At 33.2% G+C, this 19,945-nt stretch overlaps 1 protein-coding gene across 3 annotated transcripts; it reads right to left on the bottom strand.

The window, feature by feature from the left end:
* Positions 1-5,810: 5,810 nt before the first annotated feature.
* Positions 5,811-12,628, bottom strand: LOC127808324 (probable hexosyltransferase MUCI70). 3 transcript variants are annotated; one of them, XM_052346823.1, is made up of 11 exons: positions 11,547-11,689; positions 11,224-11,333; positions 11,089-11,140; positions 10,549-10,878; positions 10,119-10,329; positions 9,835-9,944; positions 9,551-9,750; positions 7,764-7,867; positions 6,891-7,078; positions 6,601-6,800; positions 5,811-6,323 (listed from the first exon to the last, which is right to left on the bottom strand). In XM_052346823.1, the coding sequence occupies exons 2-11, from the start codon at positions 11,236-11,238 to the stop codon at positions 6,045-6,047; spliced, it is 1,689 nt and encodes a 562-aa protein (XP_052202783.1). In that variant the 5' UTR covers positions 11,239-11,333; positions 11,547-11,689; the 3' UTR covers positions 5,811-6,044. The 3 variants fall into 3 exon arrangements, with proteins under 3 accessions (XP_052202783.1, XP_052202781.1, XP_052202782.1); XM_052346821.1 differs by lacking the exons at positions 11,089-11,140; positions 11,224-11,333 and having other exon boundaries at positions 11,547-12,628; XM_052346822.1 differs by lacking the exon at positions 11,547-11,689 and having other exon boundaries at positions 11,089-11,328.
* Positions 12,629-19,945: the final 7,317 nt, after the last annotated feature.

The raw sequence follows: 19,945 nt of genomic DNA, 5'->3' as shown, positions 1-19,945 counted from the left end.
AACCCATGCATAATTAAAGAAACAGGGATTTTACAGCTCATTAGACACCGTCTGGTTCATGTTTGTTTAATACGAAGAAAAGCCTATTGAATTATTTGTGAAGATTGATTTAATTATATTGTACCACACACACACACACACACATATATATATATATTGCATGGCAAACCACTGAGGCAAAACTGATAGTGCATTAGTGCTTATAATAGATACTGCCAATCAGCAGTGTGCTTGCCCTTCTTGGTTTAGTGCAGCACCTCTTCAATCCACGAGGCATTTGTCCTTTTGGAAAATACTATCCCTAAGAAATGTCATATTAATATATATATATATATAACTTCAACAATGTATCAAGTCTTTAACTCTACTATATGAAATTAATTACATAAATTCAATAACTATTTATATTCTGATTGCTTGACACTGCTAATTTTAAAACAATCTCTTTATACAGCAAGATTTCTGACAAAAAAATTTTAACACAGAGATGAGAATGTTTCGGAAAACATATATGAATCAACATGTATTAATCTAGTTGTCAAAAACTAAATTATTATTATGTGATAATGGGGATTCATTTAGTGTCTGCTTGAGGTGTAGAAAGTGGAGGGACTATTACCGTGACTGCGAATTCCATTACCATAATCATATTTAAAACGAAAGTGGAGCACTTAAGGGATACACAAAGGATACAGAAATGTTCTTATGCCTAGTTAGGGTGACACCTGGCATGCAAAAGTGAGTCCACCCAGTGGCACTTAGTTTGTGCAAAAGGGATATTCTCCAATAACAGATCTCTGAGGTCTTCAACCACCCATACACTGCACTAAAGCATATTTATACATATTATATATATATATATATAGAGAGAGAGAGAGAGAGAGAGATTAGACTTTAATGAGAAGCATTAAGAGAAAGAAAAATCTACAAAGGTGGCTATGTTTGGTCCCTTTGAATGGCATAAAAGACACCAATATTACCTCTTGTCAATGAAAGACAAGAATAAGTTCTGATATGTAATTTTGTTTTCTCCTCTAAGAAACATAAATGGAATATTGAAAATGATCATTTACAGAATGATTGTCCATATATTATTATCAGAATAATGTGATAGATTGATAGTAACATTTTTGCAAATATAAAGAGATCACATTACTTTTTTGCAGTTTTTATATAAAAATTCTACTCGTATAATATTATGCCTATAGCAAAAGTTATTGGAGATAGAAAAAGAGAGACAAAATAAAAGAATAAAATATTGACCAAAGAGACAGAGAGGCAAAAACGAGCATAACTTAATGTTGATAGTGGTTTCCATGGATCAAAATACCTGGCATGCATGAAGAAGACTAGAAGAATTTGGAAATGTGGGACCTTAGTGTTGGGGGAAAAGGAATGAAAAAGCATGGTTTAGTGAGAAAAAATGCAAGATTCATCCAAGTGAGGGGATCAACCAAAGGGGTATATATATATATATATATGCAGGCAGTTGTATGCAAATTTATTGAAGTTTAACAATGAAAAGGAAGGTGGGTGTGACTTTACACCTTTCAACTGTTAATAGTAAGTGATTATCAAGAATCAACTATGAGATGCCATGTCATTGCCTCTATCCATTTACCATGGAAAGGAACAAAATCATGTGTGTAACAAGGTTAAGTTCTAAGAATCTCCTTCAATTGATGATTGCCTGTCAACAATTTTGTTGTCTTCCATAGGCTTAATTGCTTAGCACATTCCAGATGCTGTAAAACCTGTCAAAAGAACAAATTCAGCGAAGAGTTTTTGAGTCAAAGTTCCAGACAGAGATTCACCAGAAATAACAAATTCTCCAAAGCTCTACATCATTCTATACCAGAAGAAAAAATCATGTTCTCAAGGTTCTTTTAGTTGCATTCAAGCCCAGAACAGCAAGCAAGCATATGTGCCTAACACAGAGCGTAGTTGTACGCTATTGTACAAAAAAGGGAGAACATGTTTTTAAAATCTCGGTACCAATTTGGAGAAACCATTTCAACTGGGCAAGGTCCCAAACCAAGCAGCAAGAGCAATCTTTTCCGACTTCCTTGGTAGTAATTATATCTTTCTAGCATCTCCCTCTCTTTGGTAACTCCCTTACCTAACCAAAAAAAAAAAAAAAAATCTTCCTTTCTAGCTACTGTCTTTCGGGCTTTTCTGCCCAGTTCCTAACATGACACTCAAGAAGTTAAGAACAGCTCAACATAAACATCCTCTTTCCCTGACAGATAAACACACGCGTCCTCTTGCCCTTTGGTTCAGTTATGGTTCTTCTTCTCCTTTTCTTGAATATAATTACTTTGGCATCTAATGACCGCAGCAAAAAAAAAAAGAAAAAATGACAAATTCTCCAATAGGTGAATCAAATGTAAAAGCACATTATATCATATATAATAAATGAGGCATCCACTACAACCAAGTAATATGCGGACCTAATCTGTCTTGGATCATACTTTTCTGGCTACGGGATGAGTTCTTGCATTAAGACGTCATCGCCATAAAGAACATAATCTACTTGTACAAAGACAACCCGCTCTTGAGACTTTAAAACAAACAGATATCAGGAGTGTCACTGAGTGAAAATACATTGTTGACAAGGAATGGCAATTGGCAATGACATGGTTGAATTGCAATTAACCGAGGACCATTGTATTAAGGGAAAGGACCGAGGGGGCACATAGTGGGAGAAACCATCAAGATATAATTACTTTAGAGGCTACGGCCTTTATCAACTACACAGAGAAACATGCTTAAAAATTTTTGAGCATATAGTTCTTTTCTGTTGGGTTATGCCTCTAATTCCATAGCACAAAGTTCATACTGGATCTGTTATCTCTTAATAAAATTAAGATCTTATTTTCTCACCTGTGAACATGTTTGTATGTATGGAGAAAAAAAAGAGAAGAGTTGAGGGAGAAATCATTGTAAACATATAATTCTATTTTAGTGGATTTGAGATTCTCCATCCTGTGAAAATAGACTTGCATCAAACTACGTAAATCTCTCGTGTTCTTATTCTTCTCTTCGATACACACATATATACATATTTACATATGTATTTACGCACAGAGAAGATTTAAATCACATTTTTTTTTATTATGTTAAACAAGTGGCTGAAGAAAGGCAAGCCTTGACACATATAACGATAAGATTGCTCCGTTTCAACATCAGTATCAGGGATTCAAGCCAATAGAATACCTCTCCATAGCCAACATAAGACTGGGTACGTGAAATCCTCCCTCTAACCTACAGCGGTGGATTCTTGTATGTTAGGTTGCTTTTTTAACTTTTTTTTGTGCTTCATGTACTATTCTTCCTTTTAGGAATTCAACATATGTTTCATATCAATCAAAACTATAAAGTACCTCCTTCTATAGCAATCACTCTTACATGCTTATTTACAACTGCCGGAACCAAACAGTATGACACTACTGATAATGGTCTTGAGTTGTTGAATCCAGCATGAGTACCTTGTTTAAAATCAGCTGCAACATAGAGGCATCAACTAAATTATTTCGTAGTCTGTCTCTGTCCAAGTATAAATGAACAGCAAACTACCGAAAACCATATCAATAAGAACACAAGTACAGTTCTAAAAGAAAAGCCCAAGCTAAAGCCAATAGAGTAGTATCAGCTACAAGAAGAAGAAAAGGGAAAATATTAGACTAAACCCATATTTCTGTCCTGTATTTTTATATTTTTTTTTATGTAATTATCGAATTTTTCATTATTTCAATTACACCTCTACACCTGTTTTTTTGAGTTAATTTAATCTTTATATTTTGATATTTTTTTCATATAACAAGTTAAACTTTTTATTTTTTCGATTACACTTCTGGACTTACATTTTTTAATAAATTTAACCTTTATACTTTAACTTATAAAAAAAAATAAAGTGAGATAAGTCAATATTTTGGGTGAAAACTTTGACTGATTTGTCAAGTTGAAAACATTATTAGCAATTGTCTTCTTTCAGTTCTCGTATTCTTTCACTTTTTTTATTAAACATATTATAGTCTTTTGGACATAATAAAAAAATGGAGCATCAACCCATTGAAAAATATTGCAAGCACCATTTGTTTGCATTTTTGCAAGATAACATATTTATAATAAGAGAACCCTAAATTACAAAAACAGGGTATATAAAATTATGGTAGTCGAAACCTTAATAAATAGAAATTATCCCATAATTTCTACAACCAAAAAACCTTCTCTTCGGATTCGCCTCGCCTCAGGACACCTTCAACCATGCAATTACCCCACAATAGTATGTAATGAGATAATTTGTTCGATTATTCTCCATTATTGTCAATGGTCGCCAAATCCATATTCAAGTTAGTAGAACTGCTACTTAAATACTCCAAATAATAGATGAAGAAGAGAGAATAAGCTAAAAGAAATAGAGAAAGGCAAAAAAAGTTAGATTCATCTCACTTTATATTTTTTATATACATCAGAGTACATGAGTTAAATTGATTTGAAAATGCAAGTACAGAAATAATCTAAATAACAAAAAATTTGGATTATCACAATAAAGAAATATCAAAATATATAAATTAAATTTATTTAAAAATATAGATCCAGTAGTGTAATTAAAATAATGAAAAGTTTATATGATGACAAAAAATATATATATAAAAGTACAAAAACAAAAATATGAATTTGGCCTAAAATATTATATTCAATCCACTCGTGTATTGCATTGAGCATTATAGACATAAATACTAGTCTCTCCAGTGTAATATCTTCCTACATGGACTGGAGATGGCCCAATGACAAAATGGTGAAACAGGGAAGAAAAGAATAGAAAAAAGAAAAAGAAAGAAAGAATGTTATCATTTTTGTTTCTTTCCAATAATTCTAATTCTATTAAGAACTGAACCACCACAACACTCAATGTCTGTTTTACACATATTGGAACTCAAATGCCCAACATTTTGAACCCCACAACAAATTAATAAAGAAAAATAGAATCTTATTGCTAGCCATGCTGAAGCATAAGTGCAGAAAACAGTAACATGGTTAACAAAACAGAGTCGGCAACAGCAAGCAAACAGAGTGAGGTTGTCAAACTATCCTTTATAGGAAAATTTACAAGGAGCCTTCTGCACAAAACCATTCCATAAGCTAATGCAAACCTTGCATTGAGGTCAGAAACGAATCAAACCCATCATAGCCTTTTCACTCTAACACAATCAAAAAAAAAAAAAATACTGAAGATAAAGTAGCAATCTTGGAGGCCTGTTTGACCCAACCCAATTCCAAGCTAAACCTGCATCCCCTTCAACAAGCTACGCAGCTGGATAAATAGCTCCATGGATTTGACGAAAATTTTAACGAACTAGACAAAACAGGGATATGACCTCAAAAAACAAAGGAGGTTTGTGCCGTCTGTCTTGTATCAAATTATCAAAGGCAAGAACCGCAAAGAAATCGGGAAAAGGATTTCAATAAGCGCCCTCAATGTTTCTCGAGGGTTTAAAATAACTGTGTTGCAACCTGAAGTAATAAAATAATTCAATCCCTCGATGTAAAACCCTAAAATCAGCATTCAATACGACAATCAGATCCTAAAATTCAATCTGAAACTACCTTAATTAATATTTGGAGTTCTGATTCAATGTTGATGAAGTTGCGATCTTGCTTCATTCAGCAAAAGCATTTCTAGATTGAAAGCTACTTTTTGTTGGGAAAAGCCCATAAACCCCATGTGGGATCTTGGAAATTTTCTGCAACTTCCAGTTTCAGTAAACCAAGAGCTTCGATGGAACAATTGAATGATTGGGCTTCAATTAAACAACAAATAGTTGGTTGCACGTGAGGAATGGCAGCAACCCATGTAAATATTAATGGAGACTTGAGCATATATACAACAAAAAATGGACAAAATTGAATTTGAGAAAACTATAAAAAGAGCTGAAACACAACCACCACTACTCATCATCCTGTAACGTATTTTCCCGGCCTTGCAATGGATGGATGATTTTGAACAGGGAAGGTATATATATATATATATCAAAATTTTCCTAAATAAAATTTTGACCTAAACTGGTGTCCCTACTGCCAGCTGCAACCTTGCGGTGACGCTTTGATCTCCTTTCTTTCCGCTTTGTTGGGATCTTCCGAATGGGATTTGTAACCATACTGCCTTCTGGTAGAATCTCAGGTGAGGTTTTATTTGTTTGTGTTTTCTCAACAAATGGTGGTGGTGGTGGTGGTGGTGGTGGTGGAGGAGGAGGATGAACAGCAATAGATCCAGGAGGCAGCGGAGGAGCCCAGTGCTCCAGAACATCTCTATGGTAGCCCTGCATCCATTTATAAATTTGGCAATATAAAATATGTATATTTGTGCGTGTGTGTGTGTGTAGAGAGAGAGAGAGAGAGCTCATAGAACTTAAAACTGCATCCCCGAACCCATTAAATTCTTAATATCTACAAGTCTCTGATTTCTTCAACAATTATATATGTGCAATAAAACAAGCATAGATCAAAAAGATGCAAGCGTCTATGATTTCTTTCACATTTGGCTACCATATTGATATCATGTATCAGCTGAAGGAAGAAGGTAGAATAAACAATTACCTGGACTACAAAGTTGCGCCTCTCGCAGTCCAAAAACATATTGATAGTCCAGTTGGTCTTAGATATAATTTTGTCTCTCACGGTAGAAAAACTAATCTGGTCTCTGGAAGTAAAACGGTCGACTTCATTGAACCAAAGACAAGTCAAGAGATTGGAGATGGGAATATGTTCCCTTATTACTACACATCCTTCAGGAACATCTGGAAAAACTCAAAAATGAAAGAGACTCATATGAAACGATTGAATAGAAGAAAAAAAAAAAAAAAGATGAGAAAGTAATATGCACCTACCACTTGTAATTGGCAGTTTAGCCTCAGAATATGATGTCAAACCCTCGCTTTTGTAAAAATCAACCTGGAAGTCAATGGACGCATTGTCATACTTTCCAGCAGCTTTATTTGCCTCTGCTTCTACAAACACATCAAAGCGTTTATAGTGCCTTGATATTGCAAAGCTGGCATTTTTTCTCCACAAGAATCTGGAAGACAAGATAATGAGATTATGACCAGAACACAATTGTGCAGTAACACATGTTGAACTTCAGAGAAACAGCTTTAACAGCGGGGTTAAGATGCCAAGATAATGAGATTCACTCAGACATTCCAAAATATTATGAACCATCCGTCCAAAGAATTATGACCAGAAGAACCACTGATCCTTCTATTGGCATTAACCATGAGAATCAACTAAAACAATGTTTCTTTTTCTTCTAATGCTAGAGAAGAAAAGGTAAATCTAATCTACCTAGACATGGAAAAGATAAAAATGGGAAGCTCTTTTTACAGATTGTTGAGTTATAGATATCACAAACATAAAAAGAGGACCGCACTAAATGCATATATCTAGAATGTACACTAGATCTCTTAAAAGAATTGACAAAAAAGGAGATGGGAGGAGGAATTGGCACTAAATTTATACTGAAAAATTGTAGAGAAGAAACAAAGGGCATATTTTCAAGCAAGATAATAAAAATAAATAGAAAATGAGTAAACACAAAAATTAACCAGAGTAAGAAGCAGGGAAATAAGGTATGGAGCGGCTATAGATAGGAGTCTACAGGCATTCTTCTCATATAGAATCAGTCTAAATGGAAAATTAGTTGATCCAGTTTAAAAGACTTTAAGCATCATCTAACATGAAGGGGCAGTGGGGCAGGCTATTACCTTTCAAGAATCTGATATGGATCCACAACAAGCTGAAGTTTTCCATCAATCCAGAGAGAGTACCGGGCATTTGGGAAAAGCCTGTGCAAAAGAAGCTTTGGAACCTGTCAAGGTATAACCTGTGTCAATGAGTTTCAGTACCACCTGATGCAAGTTACTGCAGATTCTGGTGTAAGAGGCTCCATAAACCCCAAGTGAGGTTTCAGATGCACACAAAAGCAGCAATGTCTCAGTTGCTTTCTTCCATGTACAAAAAGAAGCTAAAGTTATGTGCAGAATAAACATAAGTTCGTTATCCAAAATGTATCTTACTTAGAACTTATCTAAAACAGGAAGTGTGCAGTAAGTAGGCCACTAGGCAGAGTCTCTAGATGGAGAAATACTGCAAGAAAAATGAGCCCAATGATGCCATCACAAGAAGCAGAAACCAGGCTATATAACTCGTGAAAATCTCAAAACCAAATATTATTACCAATGCATGAGAATAACCAAAACTGCCACTAGAAAGAAACTGAATCCCAAGACCAACCATGGCATTTCTTCTGAATATACTGAAACTGATGCACATTAAGGACATAATAGCTGCTGAAAAGACAGCAAAAGCATATAATTCCAAGGTTACCAGAAAATATGTTACAACGATACACAAAGGCAAGCATGAAGAAATATTCCCAAAAACAATAATACCATATAGATTTTTGCCCTCTGAAATCAACAGTACGTGAAAGCAGATTGTGGAAATGAACACATAGGCCCAGTTATACTGGGATTGCAAGGACCCCCATGGAACTGCAGCATGGATCTTGCAACACCAATTATGGTGCAGTCATGTACCCACACCGGATAGTGACATTGACCAACCGTGATTAGGAAAGATGATTAAAGAAATTTTGAGGGTGCTGAATCAAAAGCAACCTAAAGCTAGGATCTGAAATTGAATCTAGATTAAAATCATTAAACATAAAACTCACCAATTTGTTCTCAATTTAATTAACTAGATGAATTATCTTTTAAAATTTATGTACACATATAAATTATCCATTTCAAATCGACCTGTGACCCCAAAGCCTACCCCCTCATACTACATATGAGACAAAATGCCATAATGCATACAGATACCTGTATGGTATACCATAACAAACCATGACCTAAGCTAAGTAAAAAAGCTGCAATGCAATTGGAGTAAAAGACTAGCAAATGTTAAAAGACTTTGCAGGGCCTTTCTTTATATAATGCTCGCTAAAGAAAAGGGAGCAAATATCAAGGTAGAGCAAATAATTTGTCATTTCTCAGAAATCTCTAAGACATCCATCTCAGGTTTTGTATCACTAACATGGTTCAGCTTCTACAGTTCAATAACTGAGAGAAGTTGGCAGAAGGCTCTTGTATTATGCAATTCACTCTTACTAACCACATGATTTTCAGAGCAAAACTAGGCAAACCATGCTGACAATTGGCACAGTGGTGCAGACAGAAATTTATGGAATTGTCGCTTAGCAAGACCTGTAGTCCAATCCACACTTCATTATTGAATTCTTGCATCATTTATGCATTCAACAAAATTATCAGATTAAAGGAAAAAATGGCTGGCCCATAAACACCTTTTTTATAAAGCAGAAAGTGGAAACACAAAACATGTTCTAACATGGATTTCCGCAGATCTTTCTGTAAGGATATCAACCAATACAAACATGAAATTGTTCCCTAGGAATTACTAGTAAACTAACTAACCACAAGCCAAAGCTATCTGGATTCAAATATACTAGCACAGTCTTTGCAATTTGTACCTTTCCGTTACGTCTTGGATCTGTATAAGGAAGGTTATGGATGACAACAACTCTCCACAATCCAAGTTTTTTGCTATTTTCCAGTTGACTTGCATTTCTCAGAAATATTTCTGTTTCTTCATCGACGAACATAAAGAAGCAAACATTTTTCTTGGCAGTGTCACTAATATTCTTTGGCTGCTGTATCAAATCATAGGCTCCTGGTCAAGACTGCACTCATTAGAATACCAACCCAAAACCTCCAAGATAGAGTGAAATTATAATGGCCTCATGAAGAGAAATACCAAAGATTGCTGACGCAACCACTACCCCATGACAGAACTCCATTTCAAGCAGGTCAGAATCATCAATATCAAATCCTGTCTGATGGCCAGGCTTAATTCCTCTGACAAATCTGTATGCATAAACATGCATCCGTCAAGAAGCAAACAGACACAATAAGACAATGGCAGAGCAAAAGCCAGTTGTACCATGTCTTATTACCAGTTAACAACTTGAAGGCAAAATAGAAAACAAGATTTTCATTACAAAATAAGAAGATGAACTGAACAGAGAAGGAATTTCATACCCACAGTGCACACTCATTGATTCTCTTATATTGTAGGAATCATCCCTCTGCCTTAGAGAAGGATATCCGCCAAATTCTGAGCCTCCAAACTCACTTATACTTAAATTTTCTTCATGAATATAAGTTAGATGTTTAAGCAGAGGAGAAAACGATGGAGCATTTGGCATTAAGGCAACGGCTTCTTCAACTGGAAGGTAACATACCGGACATGCTGAAAGGCACAAAAGAAGAAAACTTTGCTTAATTAACATCTTATTTATGGATCGACCTCCTCAAGGTACAACTCAACAAGTCTGTTTTATAATGTCGCAGTGTCATAATTTGCATATGTGGAAATGCAGGAAGCAATTATTAACTTCTGGATTTATTTTTATTTTTTTGGGGCAGAAACAACAGAGAAACTCCAAGCATTTTATAAGCTCAAACTTACAGCGTGGTCCTGTCCTCTTTTTATCTGCTGGTGGTGGAGGCAATGTGAAACTTTCACAAGGATTCCCGGGAGGAAGAGTATATCCTGTAAAATATGCAGGAGCAGGAGGAGGAAGAGAAGGAAGTGGTGGTGGTGGTGGTGGTGGTGGAGGAGGAGGAGGAGGAGGCTGGGATATATTTCCACTATTCCTCATGCCATTCTTTGTAGAAAAATATGTATCATTACCCTCTTTTTCTTCTCCAGGTAGAGTGAAAGATCCAGAATAACTCAAATCCAAGCCGTTATTAATTTTAATAGTCCGCATGCCATCATGTTCCTGTGCATCTTCTCCTGCAGCCATGTGAAAATGTAAAGTTATATGTTTACTGTAATGAATCAAGAGGGTTACCTATTGACATCCAACTTCAACACGTCATTTGCCTCATCAAGGACAGCAACTGTTGGGCAAAGGCTTAGATGTGGATCAAAGTTACGATAGATCATAATTAACACGAGTAGAATATCATAGGGCTGTGGTCCATTTAGGGGAAAAGTTCTCACCAAAAATAAATATAAAGAGGATAGTCCAACTACCAAACTCATTTGGGCATAACTGCGGAAGAACAAAAATGGAGAACATTTATGATAAAATCAATAACTCATTCAATCAAATGAAAAAGGAGAAGGTTGATTAACATGATCCTCATCCATGAGATATTAAGAATTTTGCCACCAGCCATTCAGCAAGCTCAACCGCGTTCGCAAGTATGAATTACACAGGTACTGGGACCTTTGAACATGATTTGCTACAAATCAGAGAGTTAATCAGAAACCACCAGTGATCATCCCAAGAAAAACTGCGGTTTAAAACTAAAATCTGACTTATTATCTTTTCCGAGCCTCCCAGCCAAAAGTGATTTTCCATGCAATAATACTCAGATGCACGTAATGCATTACTTTGTACTAAAATCAAATAATGAAGAAGCTATGAAAACGGACAGAAAGATTGGATAACAAACCTTTAGCAACATACAGTACCCATACAAAAACTGCAGCCGAAACAATACACAGAAGCAGCATTCCAACCTTGGTGCGGCCTACAAGTTTGTAGATCCAAGAGAACAAACTATCCTTCTCTTTGAGCATCTTAGAAGGTTTGCGGGAGGCAAGCGGGGGTGTTGTCTGGATTGCCAATGCGCCATTCTGGAGCTGTTGTTGCAATGATCCATAACTTCCTGAACTACGAAGACCCAATGACCCTGCAGTCATTGTTGTCCCCCCAATCCCTCAACTCCCTCTCTCATCTCCCCCCTCCTATCATCGACACCCAACCGTACAATTCCCGTCCCTCTCTTCAATCGTCCAAATTCAGACCCAGTTCACCAAACCTTGCCGCAGAGCTAGAGAAATCTCTAGTCACTAAGCAAATCCAGTGACAACAACCCAGCAACAAAAACAGCAAATATCAAGTCTTAAACTCAAAACCCAATAGATAAATCTTTAGTTTCCACTAAAAAAAATCCAAAAGACAGTAACCCAACAACAAAAACTGAAAACATCAAGTCTCAAACTCAAAATCCAATAGAAATCCTCTCTTTTCCTTGCAATAACAGATACAGCTGGGTGGAAACAAATCAATATACTCCGAAAGAACAAGTACACAATATCTCACACTCTGAACCCAATAAAAATCCCCTCTTTTCTTGCAACAAACAGACACAGCCGGGCACTAACAAATCAATATACTTTAAAACGCCAAATACTGACCAAGACAGGAGAATGAATGGCCTCCCGAATCAAAACCCAATTTGGAACTGAACCGCCACCCAAAAACAACCCAAAGATAGAATATACAAAGCGAACTCACAGATCAAAGCAAAATGGTGTACGCGGAGCTCATTTCTTCTGGGTTTTCGCACAAATCTAGGGTTTGGTGAAGATCATAAGAGTTTGGACGAAACTCAGATCCCGCGATTTCCGAGTCCCCTGTTGTACAGGAGCAACGATTATCATTTTTGATAATATCACGAAGAAATTCATCACATATTTATAGCATTTCGCATAAATAAGATAAACTGTAAATTGTAAAAATTCTCTCAAAAGCGACGATTACGAAGAAGTCTACAGTTCGCTTGGAGCGTTCTAAAAGACACAGATGGTGGGGTCTGCCTTCGGAGGCACCAATGGGTGGTGCTACCCTTCTCCCTGGCTGCCACTTGTCGATCTCAGCAATGAGACCATTTATTAATCCTCTAGTGTACTCATCGATCACGCCCTCGGATAGTAACAAGAGGATTTGGTGAACTTAAATATTAAACATTAAAATTAATTAATAAAATATTAATTAAACACTTATTACTTATTTTTAACATTAACAATCACAAAATCATACTCATTTATCAAACATTCTTTTTTCTTAATATTATTTTTGTGGTATAATCCAAAAAAATAAAATAGAACGCAATAAACATAATACCAAACGTGTCTTTATTATCAAGCTTTAATCCTGTCAAATTAATCATTATTAAGAGAAAAAAACATGGATAAGCCACGTGGCCATGCACTCAAGGAATCTTTATTTTTATTTTTTTTATGTGAAACTACCAAACCAATAATGAAGGCCAAACGTGGTGGCAAACAATTAAACATGTATTGTTAGAGTTCTTGGCATTTAATTGGGGAAGGTTTCATTAATATTATAGAAATATAGATAATTATATTCACAAACAATAATCTTTTTTGAGAGAATCGATGGGATAGAAATAGAGTAAGAACTCAACTTTGTGTATTAACAATATTAATTTTATTTTATTTTTTTAAGTTTAAAATTTCACTTCACATTTCCTTTTATTATTATCTAAATATAATAATATATTTTTTGTAACAAAAGAGAGTTAAGTATAGTTTTCGAGAAATCTACTCAAAAATAAATGGATTAAGAGTGCGAGTGAGTCTCCCATGTAGACTCTCGATACTTAAATCAATCTCTAAATGTGAGTGTAAATTGTAGAGTAAAAGAACTAGTAAGTGTAAAGTTTTGAATCTACATTTATTAAATGAAGAATCTCTTATTTATAAAAGGGAATGAGAATAACAAGTTAAGGAAGAGCCACAATCTTTACTAAGCATCTCAAGCTCTCTCTCGATTTATAATCAAGCATCTTAAAGATATAATTGATTTCTATCATTCACGATCTCACGTGAGTAATGTATAGAGATCAAGTCTCTCAAGATTTATAATGTCTCATAAGAGTCTCTCATGTGATTGGGAGAGAGGCTTCTAGATCTAAGTAGCTCATGAGACTCTCTTGAATAGTAAAGGCCAAATAACGCATGAATTTTAGAGAAGGTCTCTCAAGTGAGGTCACTCAGTTGTTTCATGGTCTCAATCATTTAGTCTCGATCACGCATCTAATATCTCTCAAATTTCTCAATCATCCGATAATTTCATGCACGTATAACTTGTTTCCGTAAACCTCTTATTCTGATATCCTTTTAGGCCTCTTTCTTTAGGTTTAGGCTCACTTTGTTAGACACAACACCTTTAAAATAATATCAATAGTTATTAATTTGTTAATTAGTATAATTGGATTTTATCAATTTTAATTGTTTTTCGAATAATATTTATTACTTTTTATTCCCCATAACCGAGATAAAGAGAACAAAATTTTAATTCTCTTACATAATATTTTTTTTACTCATTTATACTGAATTTCATAACCAACTCTCTCATAAATAAATCATCATAAATTCATATATATATATATATATATAGTAATTTGAAGTTTTTCATCAACAACAGGTTCACAGACTCAATTGATGTTGATATGGGACCTAACCTTCATGTTTATCATTCTCTCAAATTGCTTTAATGGCTAAAGTATTACAATTTGACAATAAATCACCATTTTAATACATTAAACACTATTAGCTAGGGAGATATGAGAATTATACCATTCATTTTCACTGAAAACTAAAGATTATAACTTTACAACTTTGTACAATGAACTAAATGAAATACACTTTGTAATTAGGAAAAAGAATTTTTAACTTTTATATCGGCTACTATTAGTTAAAACCTAATAAGGAATAGTCGACACCATACTTATTTATAAATTCATCCCTAATATTCATTACGAGGGATAACAAATTATTGTGTGTCATGTGTTCTACTAATTGTAGTGTGTTTTGTGTATTGTTTGTTAAAATGTAACACTTGGCTTATCTGTTTTTTTATTATTCAAAAAATAATCAACATATCCTACTTCGTCCGATATTTTCGAGAGATGATCTTGTAAAGCATCCGTTTCAATTATAATACTATATCGTGATTTACTTGGGACAGTAATGTGATAGGATCTTTCGGCCTAAAAATAATTATAGCAAAAAGAATACTTTTTTTTCTCAAGATTGATACACCATTAAAATGATTTGGCTACCATTGTTATCTAAATAATGCAATGAAGCACAATTTACACATGAGAAAAGTTCAATATATATAGCAAGAAATTAACTTCAACTTCGAGGTGGTAATAGATAAGGATAAGAGGTATTAATTTTCTTTTTCTTGCAAGGAACAATTTTCCAAAGTTGGTGAAACCTAATCAATTATTGAGATGGCTTGTCTCATTCCAAATCCAATTAAGCCAAGCATAATATGGCACATCACAAACCATCCATTAATAAGAAGAGAAGAAGCATTCATCTCTTTAGAGCTTATTTAATGTGCATAATATTTATTAGTTATTAGTTATATTTATAAAAAAAAGAATAGTAATTATGAGTTCTAGTCGATAATAATTATAATAAAAGGGAAATTATTTTAAAACTTGTTATCCCTAAATACCCAAAAATTAGCAGAATATGGCAGTGAAATGGTGGGAGTAAATTTGTGAGTTGGAGATGTTTTATTGAGTAACGAGAACAATATGGACAAAATAAGAATCAATGTACAAATTTGATGGGGAATTCAGCCAGAAATGAAGCTGTTTGTTAGCCTAGAAAGTCCCTGGCACATCACATATTTTTATTTTTCTACTTCTACGTTTCATTTTTTGTGTGAACATTTAAGTTTTTTATTATTTCGATTATAATTTTATATTTATTTTTTTTAGTCAATTTAATCTATATACTTTGATTTTTTTTTCATGTAATAATCTAAACTTTTAATTATTTCAATTATATGCTTATACTTATATTTTTAAGTCAATTTAACTTATTTATTTTAATATGTAAAAAAAAAGTAAAGTGAAATGAGTCAATTTAATCTTTTTTTTACCATTAAAATATAAGAGTTATGTTGGTCCTTATGACCGGGTGAATTGAGTGTTTAATTTTTTTTTTAATTTTAATAAATATTCTTGATTAATTATTTTATTGAAAAATATATTTGATAAATATAATAAATTATATTTGAGATTAATAATTAATGCAAATCACAAAATATAACAAGAATAAATAATATGAGGCACAACACAATTTATAGTGGTTCAGTATTTCACACACACCTAATTCACTTTCCCTAGGTCTAACCACCATTGGGGTTCTACTGAATCAAAATCACCAAGATTTCCACACTAGCTCACCTTGAAAATTATATACGCACTTAGATTACAATAAGTTCTAGGCAATCACTACACCAAGGTTTTCTTCCTATCTTACATTGGAAACTAAATTCACCTAGATTTTAACGGATCTAGAAAACCTGTACAATCTTCAATAATAATTTAAATGTTTAAAAATAATTTAAGGGTATCAACGGTTAGGATTGGTCTAGTTCTATAAGAATCCAGTAATTAAATCATTTTTAACGATTCCCAAAAAAATAAGAATTGTAACCGAACCATTACATATATAAAATCAAACAATGACCAATCCGTTACACCGAACCAGTTTCGGTTCTGTCCAATTAACATTTAACTTCTAAACATTTTTGTAAAATATGAAATTACAAACAAATTTGTTAATTAAAATAAACCCATAACTTTATTAATACTTCAAGTCTTGAAGTAAAAGTAGAACAAAATAATTCATAAATTACCTCATCAAATGAGATTACATTGATCATTTAGTATAGCAATAGCGCATAAAAGTCTAGAAATAAAAGAGTTCATGAATAACAATAACCAACAATAAAAAATAAATAAATAAAAAATAGTAGATTAAAATTATAATATATATATAAGTATAATATCAGTTCTTGTTCGGTTCGAATCACAGTTTGAAAAAAATAATAATAATAACCAAACCAAATATATCGATTCTTAATTTTTTAGAACCAGAACGTAACATTTGAACCATAAAACCAATCCAAAAGGCACGGTTCGGTCCGGTTCACCAGTTTTCAGATATTTTTTGACACCCTTAAAATAATTTGTCCACATTTGAACACAAATAAGTAATTAAGAACAAATTATACAAGGAAATCATATTTAAATAAATAAATAAATTTGTAACCTCAAATGGAGAAATTCAGATTTGTCATAGAAGACTTAAAATTTTTTTCTCCTTTTACCTTATAGAACTTTAGTGGATGTGCAATAATATTTCGAGAGTCTCAGCTTGTTTGGATGTTTTGTTTGAGAGCGTTTGAGAGCTTTCGGGTGCTTTGGATATATAATGAAAGTATTTGGATGCTCAAAAAATGAGTTTGAAGGGTATTTATAAGCATTTTAACCACTTTTTCAATGATCAAAAATTTGACCGATATAGTAGAAAAAGTTTAATATAACTTAAATTTAATATGTGCATCTAAATAACAAATAAGCTTGTAGACTAGCTAGTAAAGGAAAGCTTTGGCTAGCTTGAAATTGAGGGTCCAAACTATGAGGGTATACCTAGCTTGTTATATTCTTTTTGTGATGCATAAGCTAGAAAAGTATTTTATAAATTAATTTAAAATATATTTTAAAAAAATTAATAAAAAACAATATTTTTAATAATGCGTATGCTTTGAAAATATTTTATAAATTAATCTAAAATTTTTAACAAGAAATAACACTACAAGAATTTCGGATTTTAGCGACGGAATATTTCCGTCGCTAAATCCAAAAATCCGTCGCTAAATTAATTTAGCGATGGATTTTTTCCGTCGCTGAAACAATCGTCGCTATATTTTTTTGCGACAGATCCGTCGCCAATTTAGCGACGGAAAATTTTTCGTCACTAAATGTATTTTTTTTAAATTTAGCGACAGAAATTTTTATCGCTATTTTAAAAAAAAAATTATTAAAAAAATTAAAATTTATTTTAGCGACGGAATATTTCGTCGCTATTTTTAAAATTTAATTTTTTTAATAATTTTTTTATTTTTTAAATATAAAATTAAAAATTATAAAAATGTTAGCGACGGAATATAATCCGTCGCTAACTCATATTTATAAATAAAAAAAATAAAAAATAAATAAAAATAATAATAATAATTAAAAAATAAAAAATATATTTACACTACAATCTGACAAATATAAAATTATTAAAAAAAAAGATAATTAATTAATACTTAAATATTTAAACTTTAAATATAATCAAAAATAGAATAAAATTATAATACTAACAAACACTTCTAATAATTGACTGAAAATAAATAAAATAACACACAAAAAAAAAGAAAAAAGCATACAAAATATATGAACAGCAAAAAAAATCTAAAAAATAAAAAATAAAATAAATATCTAAAAAATAAACATCTGAAAATACTTTAAATTTACTTAAATTAAACTGAGCTGCAAACAAATTTTAAAAATAAAAAATAAAATAAATATCTACAAAATAAAAAATTAAAAATTAACATGTTATTTACAAAATAAAAAATTAACCTGGGCAAGGGCGAGGGCGAGAGGTTGCAACGCGGGCGAGGGCGAGGGGCTGCAACGCGGGCTAGGGTGAGGGGCAGCGAGCGAGGGTGAGCCGCGAGCGAGCAAGCGAGAGACGAGGGCGATGCAGCAAGCGAGAGCGAGAGAGCGATGGCGAGACAGCGAGGGCGAGGCCGCGAGCGAGAGGCGAGATTGAGTGAGGGCGAAGCAGAGAGCGAGAGAACGATGGCGAGACAGCTAGGGCGAGGCCGCGAGCGAGGGCGAAGCAGCGAGGGAGAGCGAGAGTGATGGCGAGACAGCAAGGGTGAGGGCGCGAGCGAGAGCGAGACAGCGAGCGAAAGGCGAGGTCAAGCGAGGGCGAAGCAACGACCGAGAGCGAGAGGCAAGGTCGAGCGAGGGCGAAGCAGCGACCCAGAGCGAGAGTGAGACAGCGAGGGCGAGGCCGCGAGCGAGAGGTGAGATCGAGCAAGAGCGGGGGGAAGGCGAGGTAGAGAGCGAAAGCGGGGGCGAGAAGCTAGAGAGAGGTAGAGAGAGAGGGGGTTAGAGATTTGGGGGAGGGGGGGACTTAGGGTTTTTGGGGGGGAAGGGAGGGGAAGGGGAAGGGGAAGGGGGAGGGGGAGGGGGGATTTGGTTATGAAAGAGGCGGGGCGGGGGAGTTTCCCGCCTCTTCAATTTTTTTTAATATTTATTAATTAAATAAAAAATAATATAATTTATAAAAATAATAAAAATAATTATTTAATTGATAAAAATAATGTAATTTAAATAAAATTTTATTATTCAATAATTTAAATAGAATATTATTGTAATTATCTAAAAATTTAATTATATTATAAATCGAATAATTATAATAAATTAATTTTATATATTGAATTATTTATTAATAGTTTGTTATCTTAAAAAATTAATTTTTTTTTATAAATAAAAATTATACTAAACGAATTTCAAATTGCTGAATTTCATCTATATCTCAAAAACAAAATTAAAGAGTATAAATAATAAAGTGATATATTTATTTTTTTCTTGGTCAACATTAATGTTTTATACATAACACTTAAAATTTAAAAATAAAAATTAACTCCTATAATTTTTTTATAGTATAACTATTAAGAAGAAAACCATTCCATATCTTCGTTCGAAAATCATTCCGAACTTATCTTGATACTCTGTTATCTTAATCAACACATTTCACTTCCCTAATTGTTTATTATGAATGACTTAATTGTATATTTAATTGTGTTACAATGTCTATATATTAGATAGTGACATATGATATTGTTATAAGACACAATGCCATCCATATATTATGGTTTAAAACTTTTTAGTTTAGCAAAAAATTCTCTTATTTATAAAGAAAAAGAAATTGACAAATAGCTCCTAAATATCTTCTTATATAATGTAATCCCTCAATATTATTTTATTTTTATGATTTCTAAAATTTAAAATAAAGAAAATTTCAATAATATTATGATTTTTAAACTTTTTATTTATTTTTCAAATATAGTGTTTGTTTACATTTTGAACACATTTAATAAATATTACGGTCTTGTACACAATGTCATTCATATATTATAGTTTTAAACTTTTTAGTTTTGCAAAAAATTCTC

This window comes from Diospyros lotus, chromosome 8 (genome assembly GCF_014633365.1).
Source record: "Diospyros lotus cultivar Yz01 chromosome 8, ASM1463336v1, whole genome shotgun sequence".
Taxonomy (NCBI): domain Eukaryota; kingdom Viridiplantae; phylum Streptophyta; class Magnoliopsida; order Ericales; family Ebenaceae; genus Diospyros; species Diospyros lotus.
This window is presented reverse-complemented; position numbering and strand designations above follow the sequence as displayed.